The 19,588-nt window shown below is 42.9% G+C and overlaps 1 protein-coding gene across 1 annotated transcript in view; it reads left to right on the forward strand.

Annotated features, from left to right (window-relative positions):
* The first annotated feature begins 1,800 nt into the window (after nt 1-1,800).
* The window catches only part of LOC137915481 (calcium-binding protein 8-like), a 31,330-nt gene continuing 13,542 nt past the window's right edge, over nt 1,801-19,588 (forward strand). Inside the window, exons 1-4 of the mRNA XM_068758737.1 lie at nt 1,801-1,922; nt 7,296-7,417; nt 14,635-14,778; nt 17,581-17,693. Of these exons, the coding sequence (XP_068614838.1) occupies nt 1,843-1,922; nt 7,296-7,417; nt 14,635-14,778; nt 17,581-17,693 (459 nt within the window). The 5' untranslated portion in view covers nt 1,801-1,842. The remainder of the gene's footprint in view (nt 1,923-7,295; nt 7,418-14,634; nt 14,779-17,580; nt 17,694-19,588) is intronic.

Below are 19,588 nucleotides of genomic sequence, written 5' to 3' on the forward strand. Positions count from 1 at the left end.
TGGCTTCTTTGACACAGGTTCGCTTCTTCAGTTTAATGAGCTCAGCTCGTGAAGATGTGCGCGCGTAGTTAAATGTTTGTAAAACTGCGCACGGACTTTCTCCAGGTTGAAATGAAATATTAAACCTTTACAGAATAAGAACAGCCAATCCCTGCGCTCCTTTTCGAACCCTTATTGTGGATGGGCGGGTCCCATCAATCTCCTCGACGCTGTGCGCACCTGCGTGTGTCTGGACGTGTCCATGGCAACGCCTCCCTTTGATGAGAGACCGCTTCTCGTGAATATTTACCGGAACGAGAAAAGAAAAACAAATTCCTGAGAGTTTGGGCTGAAAGTGTAAATCTGTTTCTCGGAGCTGCTGCTGGACTTCACATCAAAAGAGAAGACCCGACCCGAGCTTCTCGCTTTGTTTTAACGATGGAAATAAATAAAGGATAAATAAAGGATCCAAGCACCCCCCCCGTATCGATCAACGAGCTGATTGAGGAGTCCAACACGAGACTCAAACTGGATCCTTCTGTGCGCATCGATTCGCGGATTTGACTGATCACCTTCAGACGCGCAACAGCCTCAAAGGTAAATTGGGGGGGAGTAGACAATGACTTAAGCTCTGCGTAAATTAGACGCCTTGTTATTACTGCTTAATTGCGTTTCTGGTGACGCGTCCTCGTCTGGGTTGGATCGGTCTGGCTGAAATGTCTTTGTTTTGCAGAAGAACGTAGAGAAATGGGCAATAAAAAAAAAAAAGCGACATTCACATTTTACTTGGTTATTATTGTCGGAGACTGTTCCGAGCTGTTTTTAAAGGTTTTTAATGTTATCATTATTATTTATTACCTACCGAGCTTGTCAATAATATAAGATCAATGGTTTTGAGATGTTCAACACGACCTGCTGCTTTCAGAGGGAAACTGGAGAATCTTAGACATCATGATTCTCTGAGCAGAATGTCTTCCAAAGAGGACACGGACACGAACGCCTGTTGGACGAGCAGCTCGCATACTAGTGTGCGTGTGTGTGTGTGTGTGTGTGTGAGTGTGTGTGATCTCCCCCCCCCCCCCCCCCCCCCCCATCCACCACCCTCTTCGGCTCCGCGTCCGACGCGCGTCCTTGCTCCACGCGGTGGCGCACTCTGTGACGCATGGCGCGCCCTCTTTCAGAAGTGTCCCTATCCGTGTGACGTGTCTTTACGGCAGTCTCAGCACCAGTCTCTGTGATGTGAAGGCATTGTCCATGTGCGCGCTCCTCCTGCGCGCGCGCACAGGCTTGTTCTTGCGCCTCATCAGTCCTTCTCTCTCCTCAGCTCCTGTTGCAGGTCTGTCGTTCTGGATTTGAGTTCACCTGTTTGCTCCTTCCTCTGTCAGAATCTCTGCCGCTGTCTTTCCGTGCCTCTTCCCTTCTGCTATGTGTGTTTTGTGAGCACAGCTGCAGGCAGCAGCTGGAAGGTAGGGCTCAGCCTGTCATTGGGACTCTCTAATGAGCCCTCCGCTCTGTCTCCACATGTGCAGGAATGTTTGCACTGGACAGTGACGGAGAGAGCAAAGGGGGGGAGGGAAATCAGTGGAGCTGTCTTACCTGCATGTCTCACTGCTCAAGCATTTACAACGGGTTTCTTGGAACTGGTGCCTCTACTCTGGGACAAGTCCAAATTGTGGCGGCAGTCAGGCTCGGTGGTTTGTGCTCGGGCAGTCTGCCAATGCTGCGAGAGGGACCACTGCACCTAAGCGTCTGATGGAGGAGGAGGTCACGGAGCCGGAGCCACAGACCGCGGAGCCACCGCCGGGGATGCACTCAAAGATCAATGGAGACTTGCCAGGCAGCCCGTACCTGAGAGACGAGCCGATGGATGTGATGGAGAGTCCAGCGAGAGAGCCGGTTCTGCTGCAGGATCCTGCTGAGTTCAGCCATGACCACCGGTGTGGGTAAGAATCAGAAAGAGCATCAGTCGCTGCAGGAAGCATGCCGGTAGCACAAGGAGGGATAGAGCACTTCTTTGGGACAGCCCCTTCCCTTTTCTCAGTTTGAACCGCTGACTGCTACTTTGCCGTATGAATGTTTGATAAATTGTCTCGGATCGCTGCCTTTTAAAGCGCTGCAATGTTCCTTTTCTTCACAGTCCAAAGCATCGACCGTAAACTGCTTTCACGGAAGGCTTAGCCATGTTATTGTCGGCTGCTTCAGGGCCAAGACAACGCAAAGGGAATGTTGTTCCGTAGCAGAAACTCCTGAAGGAGATAGTCGGGCTATCAGTCTGCGAGCTGAAGCTCAACTTCATGTACAGGGTGGCAATAATTCCAAGGGCAACTTTGATTGGCTCACAATTAACTAAATTGGGGATTTGGAGATGCTGTGGTGACACCCACCAACCCACCCTGTGATGTCAGAGCTCAGTAACAGTAAGCATTTGGCTACTGCTAAGGCGGGACAACTAGCGATTACGTTCAGGCGCTGTCTTTTTATATAAAATCATTAAAATCTGGCATTTTGTGTTTATTCAAGTTTTAGTGGTCGGAGGCAGTTAAGAGGAAGCTGCACACCCGATAGAGGAGACCAAGATCAGGTCCAGGACGTTCTCACTCTATTCCCCTGGACACTCTGGGACATTTACTCTTTGGATTTTCTTATGCTGTTTTATACTCCTTAGGACCAGATTAGGGCTAGCTGGTGAAAAGGTCATTGGTTATTCATTCATCCTAATCCATTGCTAGATTTTTAGCATCTCCTCTGCGTGTTTGCTTGCAGCAGTGCTCAATATTTTCTGACTGGCTGTTTGTATTGAATTGAACTTGTTCATTCTGAATGTATACATGTGCAACGTGACGTAATCAATAGATAGGTCTCAACCCAGAGGAGCTCGCAGCTTAACAGAGAGCCAGGCCCCCTGAAGGAGCTTCAATAGCGACGCAAATGAAAAAGCATGTAAAATGAAATCAGGTGATTAATTATAAACGAAGTCAGAGTTATAGCTCCCAGCCTCACCAGTGATTGCTAGAGTTCAGAACGGAACACTTCCTGCTGCATTCCTCTCTATGTCTGCAAACGTAGGCGTTCTGTAAAAGCGATCACAACCTGAACAGGTGATTTCCCTTCTTGTTCTTATATCTGTGATAATTTGATCCAAAGAAATGAGCTGCAGGCCAGCAAGGCAGTGCGTATCTATTTAAAGCAAAGCTCACCTTGAAATGAATGAATGTGTGTTGTGTACTGAAACTACTAGAGCCACTCTCCAACATGCCAGTGCTTCATGATCTTTGTCACACAGCTGAGGGTCTGCCGCCAGTACGCTGCCGTCCCATTTTGATCGGCTGCTGCAGGGTCTGAAGTGAGAAATGGCCTCTGGCCTGCTTGTCATGCAGAAAGTTTTGAACGCAGTCATGACCATTTTGTCAGGTGTCACTCTCCTCAGAGTTGAGGACTGGTGTCTCTGGGTGGTGATGGGTTCAATTAGTCATGTCACAGAATGAAAGACCGGCTGCTGATCTGCAAAGACGAAAATCTGCTGTGGTGTGAATGCGGATGGGATCAAAGAGTTTGTGCAGCCGAGCCGATGTAAATTTTGTATCTATAAAAAGTGTGAATTCCATATTAATTTACATTGAGTATTTATAAAAAACTATTCTACTTTTTTTATTATTCGAAAAATAATTCACAACATTGTTAAAATGTAAGTGCCTTGAAAGTATACGCTCAGTATCTACAAGAGCTCGCCGCTCTGCCTCCGGTGCGTTGGCAGCAGAGTAACTGCCGTGAGGCGCGTCTTCCTCCAGGGTCAGAGTGCTGATTGGTCGCGCCATCTTTGCCTTGTCCTTGGCGTGTCAGTGCGAGTAGAGCTCGGTTGAGCGTCGCTGCAGTGATGGTGGCTTCTTTCCCTTTTGCTGTGATTGGGTTCAGTTTCGCCACAAACCTTTTAATAACCCTGGAAACACTCCAGATGATAGAATTATGATTTGTCGTCTGCCCGCCTGTCTTGCTGATTCTCAAGTTTTCATAACCTTCAATGTAAATGTTTTTTTTTTATATGTTTTCCAGTTCAGAATTCTTGGACATGACCAGACTTCAGATGTCATTAAACCTGCTGTCATCCTCCACGCCTTGTTGTGCAGGCTTTTATTACTTTTATCCATCCAGTTAAAAAAGACAGACGACTGTGTGCGTGCCGTCGACACAGATCAGTCTTAAAGTCAGCTTTATTTATTATCTGTGTGTCTCGTGTACTTTATTTTTGGAATCAAAGTATGGATTCTGACCTTTATCTGCAGCCTTGTTTGCCTCGGCTGACAGTTCTAGTGACTGTGGCTGTGAGAGATGTTGCGTTCATGTGTGATTTTACTTGTCTCTGTGTTCTTCTGGTCAGCCTAAAGGTGAAACAGCCTCACCCTCTGTAGGTCTCTGCATTCTGAGTCACGACGGAGACCTTCAGAGGAAATGGATGGAGCTGAAACAATCATCATCATTTCAATGTGAATGTGAAGCTTTACTGCTTTTTTATTTTTTTCTATCATTAAAAAAACATTTTGGACCCGGCGCATCTCGGGATACAAGAAGCTGAAAAGAATTTTACCCCAGTGTTATATTTGATGAATTAAACATAGATCAGATAACTCAGCTAAAGTAAAAAATAAATAAATAGAATAAACATGGAGCTTGCTCAGTAAAATAAATAAAAAAACACCATACAATGATTTCATGGTTCTTTCCCCCCCCTTTTTTAAATCACTGAAATTCTGTATCCCTGAATCCTCCCCCCCTTTTCTATTTAGCTGGTTTATAGAGCATAGAGCTTTGGGAAATATCTAAGAGGTCTGAGTCTTTGAGACAGTGGTGATTTCTGTATTTCACTCTGCTCCTGAAGGGCAGATTAGCTTCAGCTGAGACTAATCAATTTAATCAAGTGTAATGATGCCGATGGAGACATGCAGCTCTGTTCGTTGTCTTCCAGAGGGGCTGGAGAGCAGTTATTTTCATGTTTGAACCCATGATCACGCCAGGCTAGACGGAAGCAGCCTTTTCATCAGTCATCATACAGGACAGCTTGGTTTGGTGTGAAAGGCTCTGAGCTGCTGAACGGATTCCAGCGTGAGAAGGAATTGTCATGTCCAGGAAAATGTGCTTGGTCATGTTTAGTTTCTGTCTTGTGTCTGTGTTTTTCCCACTTCCTGTTTCATTTTGGCACTCACCCCAATGCTCTCCTGCCTTTGTGTGATTGTCAATCCAACCCCGATTGGTTCCACCTGTGTTCCCCTACCTCACGTATAAATTGTTTGAGTCTCGCTTTGTCCTGTGCCAGCTCGTCTCGTATGTTTGAAACAGAGAACCAGCACCAATCCTTGTCATGCAAATGAGATTTGAGTCTTTGATAATTTGTTTATTCTTCTTTGGTACTTTGCCATTTTTGGTTTGTTACTTTGTTCTTTATCACGGTCATGGTTATATTTCTCTGTGAGAGTGATTTCCGTTGATACTTTGCATTAAAACGTTATTGAATTGGACATTGCTTCTGCATTTGGGTTCAAGTCCTAGTTCGGGTTGCGACAGGAATCTCCCAAATGAACAGCATCAGATCTCAATTACCTCAGAACTTCCAGAATCTATACCTCATGAGGGAGAGGATGAGGTGAAGGAGACAATACCCCGGGAGTGTATCAACAGAGTGACGCCAGCATGAATGAGCCGCCAATCACGAAGCTGATATTGAACTATTGTTGTCAGTTGGTTGAAGTCCGAGTTCAGTTCTAAGCCCAAAAGCATGATGCGTTTAATCAACGGAGGTTCTAGCACCTGAGCAATACAGATATATTTAGGTCAAAGGTAAAAAAATAAATAAATGATGCAATTAAAACAGTATTGAGGTTTTAGCTGGTATTCTTTATGTAGCATTGATAGTGAAATATTCCTTTTAATTCAATTGTCAATTTAAGTTATGAAGTTGTGGTAAATATACAATCGCTGCGTGGTATTTAGTCTGAGATCAATCATCCAGCAGTATTCTGGTCCTCACTGCTGATCACTCTCTGCTCAGTGCAAATTATTGAAGAATGCAGATCCAGGGGTGCAGAATCGTGAGGAGGCGCGATGCAAGCCTCGGCCCTCCTGCGTGCACACACTGTGCATACATGACTGACATGTGAGCTGATTAACATGCCTGCCTTTCCTTTTTCAAAACACTTTTGCACCACTCTGATAAAAAAAAAGATAAAGATTCAGAACAAGTTTTCAAGTTATTTACTGCAGTCCTGAAAAATGTGCAGTGAAAAACTGCATGCACATTCTGTAGATCATTCCAATAGACCCAGGTTTTTTTGCAACTCTGTCAAACTGTGTCATTTATCTAGCAGCCATACGGGTTGTAACATTAATGTAGAGAAAGGGACAGCGAGCGATGATTGTAATATTCGGAACGACAGCTGAAAGACGACTGAATAATTAATGAATGAGCAAATGGGGGGGGGGGGGGGGGGAGTCTTGGCAATGCCTGCAAAGAAAGTTGGTCGTAAAGCCCCGGGCGTTACTCATTCTTGATATGTATGCTTATTAAACTGACAAACAAGAAAGATGTGGGGACCACTTTGCAATTTGCGAGGGCAGCTGGCTGACGGCGCTGAACACTGAAACATGGACATCGGCACAGGAACTGGACAGAGTGATAAAAGCCATCAAAAGATGTAAAAACTGCCAAGTCCACTGCTTCAGAACATCCCAAAGTTACACACAGCGCTTTGTGCAATGTCTGAGCTCGTTCTCAACGTACTAAGCTCTCAGATAAATACCGACCGAATCCCCATCGAGATGAAATCCAATGAGAGAGCAGGAAGCATGCGGCCCCAAATCCTTCTGCTGTGACAGCTCTCACTTTCCTCCTGTGTCCTCGGGCTCCGATTTATTGAATAATGAATTGCCGCAGTCGCCTTTGCACATGGAGCCGCCTGTGACGCGTCCATTGCATTTACCTCTAACTATGAGTCCCCTTCACTGTGTGACTTCCCATTTAGTGAAGGCGTTCAACTTCATTTGTTTCTGCTGTGCCTCTCAAACACTAATTTGTTTGTAGACTTAACACTGGAATAAATCAGTCAAGACAGGTGTCTGTTGCCAATCACATGTTTACATTGCATTTTTTTTTAACATAAATAATTTTTGAGCGTTTATGCACCTCACTGGTAGCATGGGATTCTTCTGATGAGCTACAGCGTGTGGAGCATCTCATTTATTTTTGTTGACATAGAATCTAAGGGAGAAATGTCTTCACCTTGTCGCGTTCAGTTTCTGCTGTCTAAATGTCTGCCTGTTGTCTCTAGGGAGACGATGCCGTTCCACCATGTGACAGCAGGCCTGCTCTACAAGGGGAACTACCTGAGCCGCTCGCTGTCCGACAGCGAAGGCGACGTGCTGGCCAGCATCTCCGTGGAGGAGCTCGGTGGTAAGCGCCTGGCTGCTTTTTTCTTTTTTTTTTTCTTTTTTTTTTACATCTAAAGGACGTTACTGTAACCTGAATAATACACTTGATTAACTTGTTTCAGTGGGATTCATTCAGGATGCAGCATTTCACTTTTTGCTGATGACATAACGGCACGTAGCATCTCTTTTTAGATGAGGAAATTATGAAAAATGAAAGTGCTTTGAATATGGTTCTCCATACAAATGATCAAAAATTCTTTTTTTTTTATCTTCAGTTCTGCTTCATGTCAGCTTGACTGACACCCAAGTAAATTGTATAGCCAGTACCGGTAATACTTTGAACGAAAACACCAAGCTACAAAGCAGCGTTGAGCCTGAGCCAGAGAAGGTTCACAATGTGTTATTCCCTGGGAGTTTTATCTCACCAAGGAATACTTGGCTCTGCTTGTTCTTTAGCCGGTCTAAGAGTTATCACCCGGGCCCACAGAACACAAACCTGTGTATTAGTCACACACAGCAAAAATAAAATACTCCACTCCAGTCCTGCAAAATATAAATCCACTGATGCGACACTAAGAGGCACTCTGGAAAATTGGCTGACAGCATGCAGTAATGGCCTGATATCCCATCGGGGTTGAGTTTTGATATGCAAGGAGACAGTTGCGGAGTATGCGTTTCATTTCTATTTCAACAGGTTCATTTTGTTTGAAGAATAAGCAGCTTGTGTTTAAAGAGGTCAATTAAACACCGTGAACCGGTGCCTGTTGACTGTATAATTAATTTGTCAGTGTTGACTATATTTTATATGCTACATTTTGCATGATTATTTGGTGCCATCACACCAGTTAGAGGGTCACCAGCGTGGCTGTTTATGCTCTCTCTAGTTATCTGAGAACTGAGTGGGAGAAATTAGTCATTCATAATGTGGGCGACGGTGGTGCAGGTGGTTGAGCGGGTCGTCCTATGATCGATTTGGTGGTTCGAATTCCGGCTCCCGCACATGTGTGCACTGTCGTTGTGTCCTTGGGCAGGACAGTTTACCCACATTGACTGTGTGAATGTAGTGAGTGAATGTTGGGGGTGGTCAGGGGGGCCGATGGTGCAAATTGGCAGCCTCGCTCCTGTCAGTCTGCCCCAGGGCAGCTGTGGCTACAGTAGTAGCTTCACCACCACCAAGTATGAAGTGAATGAATAATGCACAATGTAAAGCGTCTCTGAGTGTCCAGAAAAGCACTGTATAAAACCAACGCATTGTTATCATTATTATTCAATCATATTTCTTGTCAAGCCAATGAACCCATGAAAATCGGAGAAATTAGTCAAACCAGAGAGTGCACACACGTCACACATTCTGCTAGGATCACCATGGATTTGTCTTTGCGGTGTCGACCCCGGAGGATAAAGGGTTTTGAATTCACTTAAAATATAAAAGAGCCCCTTGATGGTGCCGTGCAGCCAACAAAGCAAAGCAATTGTTGCATCAGGAAACAAAGACAAGAAACAAACCATGCTTATCTTAAAATTCAAATAAAGATAAATATAATGTGAGTATTTTAGGAATAGATTAAGCTTTGAATTGTCCTTTCCTCTCATACTTGGGAAACAAATGTGTAGCACGAGAATGTAATTGTCACGTGAACAAGATTAAACTGTGATTAGTTTTATATAGTTTGAGCTTGTAATCAATCGAAATGCAATGTGTAATATAAAATGTATTGATTTATTGTTGATTGTCATGGCAATATGTTGATTATATACTCTTTAAGTGACAGAAAACAAATATATTCTTAAAAAAAAGAAAATATATTTATATATAGACAAAAACACGCAACTTGTTTTGAATAAATAAATGCATGCAAAACAAGTCATCCTTCCCAGCAGTGGCTTATTAGTGCTACAGCTTTAAATGTAGCATCGACAGTGTGGACATTTAATTATTTCATGACACATCAAGCATGATTAGCAACTCCTGTACGTATATTTTCCAGTCACTATTTGTTCAGTGCAGCGTCAACATTCTGCACAATCGGCACTTCTGCTTCACAATATTAAAGGAAGCTATTTTCTGTATTTGTCTGGGACATTTTAGAGGCTTGCAGCTGCAGGACTCTCACTTGGTTGTGGATATGGAGTCAGTCAGCTGGGAGGGTTTTTATAAATGCTTCATCTCTCAGGAGAAGCTGTTGTGGCCTGTTTAAATATAGAAGGATAACAACTGGCCCTCATGTTGGCCTTCATTTATTGATTATACCTTGACAACACAAGTCAGTCATTGAGAGGACGCTGGCTATAGTTATCCTTGTTAATATGAAACGGTGAGGTTTTTCCCAGCAGCTTTAGAGCAGGAAAGTAACTGTCTAATGTGAGAAACTGTGGCCTTAAGTTTGCTCTTTTTTAATGTCAAGAAAGTAAGTTCCTCCTTGCATCAACAATTAAGCCTTTATTTATTTATTTATTTATTTTTATTCATTTTCCCCATGAAGTTGCATCTTTACAGAAGAAAGTCATTTTATAAAGCAATGCAGGGTCCTTAAACATTTCTCTTGGGATGCAGGATCACAGATATGCCTGTCAAACACAAACACCAAGCCTGGCTTCAGATCTGAGTCGCTGATCTGTGATCCATTCTAGAGACTGCACTGCTGTCACTCACACGGAAACAAGACCGCAAGGGCTTTTTTGAAATGCTCTTATATTCTTACACAAAAAAATAGTCATATGATATGAGAAATAAAGCGAAGACAAACAGATGCTTAAGCAAAGACTTCATTTAATTCCACAAGAACAATTGAAGTGCTCTTAAACTGAACATCATACTTGAATGCCTTCTCTCGTAAATAACTTTAGATACAGAATTACCATAGACATTTTATTCAATCCATTAACTGCCTTATAGTAAATATTAAAAACCCTTTCATTTATTACATTGCAGCAGCTGCTCTTCTTTTTGTGCTGTATGTTTGATGAGAAACTTGCTCTAGTTTTGTGCAAATTCTTTTACATTTTATATTAAATATTAAACCAGTCAGCATAGGCGGAGAACAGCACTGTCGACATAATTTCTGCATCGGCATTACGATGCGCCCATGTGCAATAATCATCACACACACACGTGCTACAACTTATTTACTTGCATCTAATTTAACAGAACAATTTCCAAGTGTACAAACCCCCACTTGACCAGGTTGATGTGTCTGAGTGGAGATTTGAACTAAAGGTGATGGACGAGGAAGACTCTAGTCACCGAATGATGATCAGCTGACCGTCTTTATATGAATAACACATTACATGTATCCAGTGTGCTCTATGCATGACAGTAGAACCTCAGTTCTAGAACATAATTTGTTCCGTAAAACATTTCAACGGCGTAATACTGTTTTTTGTTCCCAAAAGAAATAATGGAAACTAGATGAATCCGTGTCGGGAGGGAGGTGGAAGGAGGGAACGGAGAAGGGTTGTTCCTTTGAAAGGCAGTCCTCCTCCATAAAATGACTGGGTAACAGTCCTTCTGGGTTTTTCCCTCTCTTTCTCTTTAGCTCCGTTCTCTTAAGAAAAGTTGAAATCCTCGATTTCGCCATACATTTCGGTGCAATAAGTTCTTTGAGAACCAAGGTTCCGCTTCACACACATTGTACTGGGTTAGTTTTGATGTTTGTAGACAGAAAAAGTAAAGCTCCATTCTGGCACCATCAGCACAATGCTCAACAGCGTCGAGCATCCAGACACTCTTTACATGTTGAGCCAAAAATGTTTCCAGTGGTTGTCCAGGGAAAACTTCATAACATTGAAATCCTGGACAGACTTTAAAGCAAAAATGTGATTTTTATTTTTATTAAAGGCTCAGCGAAAGGGCATCAGAATAAATCCTATAGCAGTTTACTTGCTGTGCACGCTGAGCTGAACCAGATGGCAGTAAGCCTGCAGAGAGGTTTATTTCCGTGCAGCCCAGCAGCATTCATTTTTCCTTGAAGCAGAGCAAGAGAAGGAATCGGGAGGTTACTGGGCATCAGCTTACGGCAGCTTGTTTCCAGTTCCATAGGCATAAAGTAAACAGTTCCCTCTCTAGCTTTTGGACTTGGGTTGGGCTGAGAGATTTGCCTACACACTGAATTGGCACGGATGGGTAAATTACGGGGTGTGGATTTGGAACCAGCTGCTAACTGAAACAACTTCTCTTAGCACAAATCAAGGGAGTTACGCAGACAGTCAATCCTGCTGGGATTTGACAAACCTATAGTAAAAAATGATTTCTAGAAACTATACAAATGTAAAGATGTGGTATTATTTTATTGTTTAAATATTCTCAATACCATGTATGTGGTTCCAAACAAGCTAAACTATCAGATTAATTTAACACTCAATAGAATGTTGTTTTTTTTAGCCTATCCCAGCTGACATTGGTTCTGAACAAGATACTGGTTCATCACAGGAAAACATGAAAGACAATAAATAATATGTGACATTTTAAACAAAAACAAGAGGGAGAACATTTTGTAACTGAATGTTTTGTTCGGTCATTGAGTGAACTGTGGTCCCACGTCGAGCGCCGGTCTCCCTCATCAGGCCTACCCAGTCCATCATCGCATCAAGTCAGTGTCTGTCGGTTCACTGAGGATGGGGCGTCTGCTGTTTGAATGGGTACCTCATATTAAATGCACCCACACCTCAGTAACCAGATGAGAAATACATTGAGAATGAACATACTGCCAAATTAATGCAGCACAGTGGAAAGTGTTGTTGCCTCACAGCAAGAAAGTCACAGGTTCGAATCCGACTTGCGGCCTTTTCTGTGATGAGTTTGCATGTTCTCCTTGTGTTAGTGTGGGTTCTCTCCGGGTTCTCCGGCTTCCTCCCACCATCAAAAACATGCAATTTATAGATGAATTAGTTACACTAAATTGTCCATAGGTGTGTGTGTGTGAATGATTGTCTGTCTGTCTGTGTGGCCCCTCGATCAACTGGCGGCTTGTCCAGGGTGCGCGACCCAGTAACGGAAAAAGTGGTCAGGAAAATGAATGAATATTACTAAATTAATAAATTTCCATGAATATAGAAACACAAAATGACACATAGGGCAAATACCGACCAGAGACTATCTTTTAATGTCTGCTTCTCAGGAAAAAAGGTTTTAACGTTCTTGAAAGTCCTTTAAAAGTTTTTATTTTCTGCTCCAGCTTCAGAGTTGAATGTTGAATATGGGCCAACAATTACAATAGCTTGAGTCATTCAAGTGAAGCTCAATTTAATGCCGAGGTAAGACCCTCCTCTGTTTGTGTGGGTCTGTCAGCATTTGTGTGTGCATGTCCTAGAAAGTATCAAACAAGCCTTTGTATTGTTGGAAATGATGACGATGCTTTATTTGCTTGGTACCAGCGTTCTCGGGATGCACAGTGCTCTTTTCACGCAGGTTTGAGACGGTGTCATAATTGAAGCTCCATTCATGGTTTGTTTTAAATGATTTGCCAGCAGACAGGAGTACAGCAGGATATAAAATGAGTGACGCTTTATTTACTTCATTTGATCAAGTTCTGGGTCAGGCAGTCAGGCATGTTTGCTCTCTGACAAAAATGCAAGTAAAGCATGTCTCACCCAGTTGATTTCATCTTCTCTTTATTTCTGTGATTTCCCATGCAGCTTATCCTGCATTGTTTCAGAGTACTGCAACAAATCCCTGGCAACTGGCTGTTGCTTCTTTCATAAATTGTAGTTGGTGCTGAGACTTGCAGGGAGATGCGTGTCCCATTTAAAGACTAAAAATACAGCCTTCCTGCTTACTGGGAATATTGGAAAGCCATCTCTTCCAGCTTCCACACTCAGATTATTCAGTGCTCAACAGTGAGCTCATGCATGCCATGCAGTCAGTGTTCTTCAGAGGTGACGTTCCATCTCTATTTAAAAACACCAGATGCCTGTCGGTCTCTTCTGTCTTCTCGCCATACACCCGCTCCTGCCTGTTGGCACACTTGTGAAATATGCATTTATGAATGCATATTAAAGCCTACACTGACATCTTGTTCACGCGTTGGGAAGCCAGTGACCCAGCTTCTCACTAGAATGTGTATAAATGAGGCATTGTTCTCTATGCTGTGAGATTGAGGCAATTTAGGAGCATGTAGCGTTAGCAGGACTTCATGTAAAGACCAGCTTTCAGAGCTGAAAAGCCCTTCATCTAGCTTGCGGTCCTTCTTAAGGGGCCTGTGGGGCTTTCACCACGCTGTTTATCCTGTGCTGGTGCTTTGTAGCAGACGGTTGGCCCATTGCTACACCACAAAGCTATGTTGTGATACGCTATATTCATTACCAACTGAAATTCTCTGTCAGGATCCATGGTTTGTTTGTTTTTAATTAAGATATTTATGGCAACGCATTGGTCAATAGACCATCATCATCTTCATCAAAGGTCCTGGTACTTGGATTACATTTGAGGTGTCGGCAGGAAGCACGGATGACAAAACATGTTTCAAATTCAGACTGATTCTGACTTTTTTTTTTTTTTTCTACGACCCCTTGCTTTTGATTCATCCATGTGAGGCAAAAGCATCTTTGATGTTTATGGTCTGATGTTGGAAATATTCATAAAATGAGGGATTCCTCATGAATGAAGAACCTCTCCAAGAAAGTATTGTTATGAATGAAGCAGTAATTTACCTCCGTGGTCATTTACGTTATTATGCAGGGCGTCTGATCACTGACAGCCATATTCTATAATATTGAAGAAGTCCATTATCTTGAAGGTCACAGGCCATTTATGAAACCTCACCTGTCCAACTTTCCAACTGTCTGAATGTAACTTCAGATGGATGGTTGGTAATCGAGATATTAAATATGTTCTATATATGACAGAAAGACAGCAGCCAGAAGGCTTTAGGGGGGCAGAGAGGGGTGGCAGTGACTGTGGCAGCAGGTGGAAAGGATGAATCAGTGGGTGGAATTGATCTTGTTAACATAAAGCAGTGATGCAAGACCAATTCCTTTACAGGCAGCCAAAAGCTGGGTCAGACAAGAAGGGAGAGGGAGGGATGTAGATAGAGGTGTGCAAATGGTAATAACAGAGGGGGGAGGGGTGAACTAACTTACCTGGAAGAACCAGGTAACAAGTTACCAAATAAAAGAATCCCACACACACAACACTGTGAGTAAAGCAAAAGATGTCTGCCACACGGGACTGTAAATTATTTTCATTGTTTGTTTGAGGAAGCACCGGCTTATGCTGAGTCGGCTTCCTGTTTATGTTGGCAGAGATCCGGGAGGCCTTTAAGGTGCTGGATCGTGACGGAAATGGGTTCATTTCCAAGCAGGAGCTGGGAATGGCCATGCGCTCTCTGGGTTACATGCCCAGTGAGGTGGAGCTGGCCATCATCATGCAGAGACTAGACATGGACGGTGAGTCACATGCACACACACACACACACACACACAGGGTTTTACATTAAGTGTCATGATTTATTTCACATATGCGCTAAAAGAAAAAATATCCAAGATATTTGATGCACTTGTCTTATCAATAAGCACATTATTAAGAAATACAGTCAACAATGTTTTCCCCAGGCATTCTTGTTTTTTTTTTTTTTACATATTCCATTAAAAATCTTCATACATACCTGATTCTGGACTCATTTTAATGCTAACCACTCACCGTCTCTACTTTAATACCACAGAGACACGGTGAGGTTATTGAACTGTATGAATGGCAAAGAGATGGGGTTATTATTTAAAGGGAATGCACCATAAAGATATTCAGAGTGCTTATGATTTCTGCTGTCTAGGATTTATTTCTGCATCATCTTTACATGTGACGTTTTTGTCCTTTGAGAGGACTGTAAGATGCAAACACCATCCATCCCTCCTTTTGTAGACAACAAATACACAGAATAGACTTTTTCATTTCATAAGGGGGGCGGAGTGGAAATTAGAGTGGAGAAATGTATGCAAATGTAAGATCACGTGGAAATATTAATATTCTTCATTCTGCTGTTGTAGCCTTTGATAAATGTTTTTCAGTTTCACATTAGGGAGGAAAAAAATCCGGCAAATGTTCCGGACTGAATATTGAAGTTTAAGAAGCCGGACTTCCTTTATTCCGGTTCTGACTCATCTGTTTTCGGTATCTCAGGAGACCAGAGCTGCTTGTGTGCCTCGGGATTAAGTCTGATGCAATTCAAGGAAGCATTTAAAGCTGACTAAGGTCAAAGCAGCTCTTATCTTGGGAAGTGTGAAGTATAATGCTATTCATTTATTCATTTGCATGGTTCTTATGGTCGCTCTTCCTGCAGCTGTAAGCTGGTCAGAACAGACATTCACAATACTGTTAATGGGGGTGACTGATTGACTGATAATAGTAATAAATCAATAAATTAAATAATAGTGATTTATACACTTCATGTGAAGTGGGCCATTGGTCTCAGCCATCGATTTTAATGCCATGCAACGTCCAGCTGATCTCGTTTCGGTAATTTGTTTATAGCTTAAGCAGGATTCTTGGTTTTGCCATGGCACAGGAAGAGCTTGGTACAAGAACTGTGTTCCCTGGTAGGCACGCATATTCACGGCTGTTGCTGGAGCCGATCCCAGACGGCTACAGGCGAAAGGCGGGGTACACCCCGGATAAGACGCCAGCTCAACACAGGGCAAACAAAGGAGAAACAAACATGTTCACACACTCGCACCTACTGACAATTTGGCGTAGCCCAATTTACCTAAGCTGCATGCTTTTGGAGGTGGAAGGAAGCTGGAGAACCAGAAGAATCAGGTGTGCTCTGTGATAGAGTATCAGCGAGGATGAAGGGAAAGGTCTACAAGACAGTGGTGAGGCCAGCCATGATAGACGGCTTAGAGACAGTGTCTCTGAGGAACAGACAGGAGGCAGAGCTAGAGGTGGAAGAGATGAAGATGCTGAGGTTCTCCTTGGGAGTGACCAGGTTGGATAGGATTAGAAATGAGACAATAAGAGGGACAGTGAAGGTTAGACGTTTTGGAGATAAGGTCCCTTACAAGGTTGGAACAGGGCTAGAGGTCGACCCAGGAGAAGATACATGGACGTAATGAGGGAGGACATGAGAGTGGCTGGTTTTGGGGAGGACGATGCAAAGGACAGGGTGAAGTGGAGAAGGTTTATTTGCTGTGGCAACCCCTGACGGGACGAGGCAAAAGAGAAAGAAAAGGAATGCTCCAAAGTAACGCGTGACCACAGTCAGAGCAGCAGCAGAGGTGTGTCTGGGTGCAGATTCAGTCGTGCTGCTCTGGTAACGTTCCACTGACAATGCATCGGCTTCATCTGTAGATTCAGCAGGTGACAAGATGAGGGGAACCAACAAGAAATGAGGGTGAACAAGGTTTTCAAAGAATTGAACACAGTAGAGAATGTGTCCAATTTTCTCTCACTTGTGATTTACCTAGAATTGCTTTGACAGATAATTTCAAAGTGCGTCTTCATGGGCCATTATTTTTTAATGTCAGGTTTAAATTTTCCGCCACGTTTTGCTAAACCCTTAGTGATCTTATTATAGATGGCCTGTAATCTACAGGAAGACTATGCAGTGCAGCTTTGTGTAATTATGCACATAATAAAACTAAATTAACATAAACAAGGGACCTGAACGAAGCTTGACAGAGTAAATGATCAGATCAGCGTTGACAGAATCAGTGTGCATGCAGGATTCTGTGGATGAAAGCTGAGATCTGTTCGTCGGAGATCATTGATTCTGTCTCTTGTCTCAGTTACTGGGGTAGTGAACCGTGTCTTTTAAAGCAAAAAACTAAAGTATTTCCCTTTAAGCCCAAATATAGTTTAATATGTTCTCTACAAAAGCACAGAAACCTTTTGCAACCTTTAAGGCTCAGGGGAACCCAACCTGTTCAGGATGCCAACACCGGCTGTTATTATGCCCCGGCTACAAAATAATCAATCAATAATCAGGAAGGTTGTTGTCATGCTGTCTTTATCATTTTTGCAGTGCCGTGTAGGAAGGTTAAAATGAAACAAGACAAACTGCAGACACCGATCCTTTCTCTGAGTCTGCACTCTTCACGAAAGAGAAAGACGGAAGAGATGAATGAAAATTCAATCGGGATGGCCAAGATGATTGATCTCCATTGGAGTGATAAATTGAATATTCCGGATGGGAATTAATATGTTGTTTACAACCAGCAGCTAATTCTACAAATCCATCTTTTTTATTGTATCAGGTGATGGACAGGTTGATTTCAACGAGTTCATGACGATCCTCGGACCCAAACTCCTGTCTTCTGAAACGAGAGAAGGCTTCCTGGGCAGGACAATAGATACCATCTTCTGGCAGGTAAAACATGATTCTCTCAAACATATTGGATCTGTTGACTTTCTTGTGAAATGAATGCTGTTTGTTTTAGTAGAAGGGTAGAGCAGGATAATTAGCAGATTATTATTTACATATTTACATATTTTTCATTATTTTTCTTCCTGCAAACCTTGTTCTGAGATATTGGAAATCTTTTTTCCCAATTGAAAGCTGTGGTTGTCTCTGGTCCAGGGCCCAGTTCAAGCAACCTCAGTTGTTGTTCTCTTGAACCTCGCACTGTACCTTGATGTAAAAACTAAAACACATCCAATCATGTATGGTTCAAGCTCTAATTAACCTGAAAGCGATGTTTGGGGTTCTGAAGCTACATCTGGTGTCCGGTTTCTTCAGTTTTTTGGCACATTATTTTCTACGATAGCCTGATCTAGTGCAAGGTTTTGGAACAACATATGCTGCTGTTCATTCTTTCTTCTCCTGTCCTGCATTCTAAGTGAACACAATGCAAGTGCAATGGGGTTTCTGTTTGTCGCTCCTCTGGACTGTGTTGTGACACGGTTGCACAGCTTCTCTGGGGTTCAACATGAACGAGAACGAGTTCAGTTGCTGGTGTCTTTGAACTTAAGAGGATTTTATGTTGCTGAAAAGGAATATTTCTGCCCAGAGAGAAACTGTGGCAACAGATTTAAGCATTCCCTGAAGAGCTGAGAGAGCCTACCCTCTCATCTAACACTATAAATCATGTTAAAGGAACACTAGTCTACCAATCTCAGTTTCACTCTGTCAAACAAAACTAATCCTAATATACTGTACCTGGCAGCATATATACATATATATATATTGTGACTGATGGTAACGTGATCCCAACAGTAAACATACAGGTGAGACACAGAGCAATGGATGTGGAGACAATTGAAAGAGTGAGAGTGTTCGGATAGTGATGCTGTCAAACTGAGCAGGTGTGATGGAAAGGTCATCTGGCTCTGATCGTGACACTTGGCAGGCTTGCCCTCTTGATATAATGATCAGCTTGTCCTGTGTCTTTTATAGGGTGCAGGATCTTGTGGTTTATACCGTGAGGACCACAAGTCTTTGGAGGCTGAGTGCAGGCTGGGCCTGCGTGCTGCCAGCTCCTTTTGGGTGCTGCTATAACCTTGGCTTGTGCGGGGAAGCGGTTGGCTTGAAAAGTAAGGCTCGTGCTTGTGGGTTGAGGTCGGTGGCTTCCACAAATTCAGTTGCTGATGAACTCATGTCTAGAGGTGTGAATCAGAAACCACTACATCATCTTATATTTAGAGAAAAAAAATTAACTCGAGTATTTCCCAAAATGTCTCACAGATGATTGGTAGCCTGATGTAATTCAGTTTTACCTCATCTCGCTTGTTCATGGACTGTGGCGCATGACTGAGCCTCTGCTGATCTGTTGCTGTACTTGAATATCCGTTGTGATGTAAAGGTGTTTCTCAGCTTTAGAGTAGTGGATTGGCTTCACATTATATATGCTATTTATACATATGTTCAGAAATACCAATAAGACATATGTCCAGCATGTCAATAGCATTTTGTTGAATTCTGTGAAGCCTTTATTTTCCTGTGCTGAGGTTATACGATGAGTTTAACCCGGCTAGCTGCTATGAAGCACACATTATATTCGGCTCCGTCTCATTGAACTATAGCAACACTTCAGTTCCTGTCTGTCCAGAGATTTCCTCATTCCACTAATGTCAGGGAAAGTGTCAAATCCTCACCAGCTGGAGTGATGGGATAATGATTCAGTCGCTGTCACACCATCACCTTCCTACTCACTCGTTTCTGATCTTGGACCGTTTGTTAATGCATCCAGTCATTCTGAGCTACCAATGGAACAATTGTAAAGAAGCATTATAAGGAGACAAAGTGCTTTGCTATATTTGATCTCT

Source organism: Brachionichthys hirsutus, unplaced genomic scaffold (genome assembly GCF_040956055.1).
Source record: "Brachionichthys hirsutus isolate HB-005 unplaced genomic scaffold, CSIRO-AGI_Bhir_v1 contig_1007, whole genome shotgun sequence".
Taxonomy (NCBI): domain Eukaryota; kingdom Metazoa; phylum Chordata; class Actinopteri; order Lophiiformes; family Brachionichthyidae; genus Brachionichthys; species Brachionichthys hirsutus.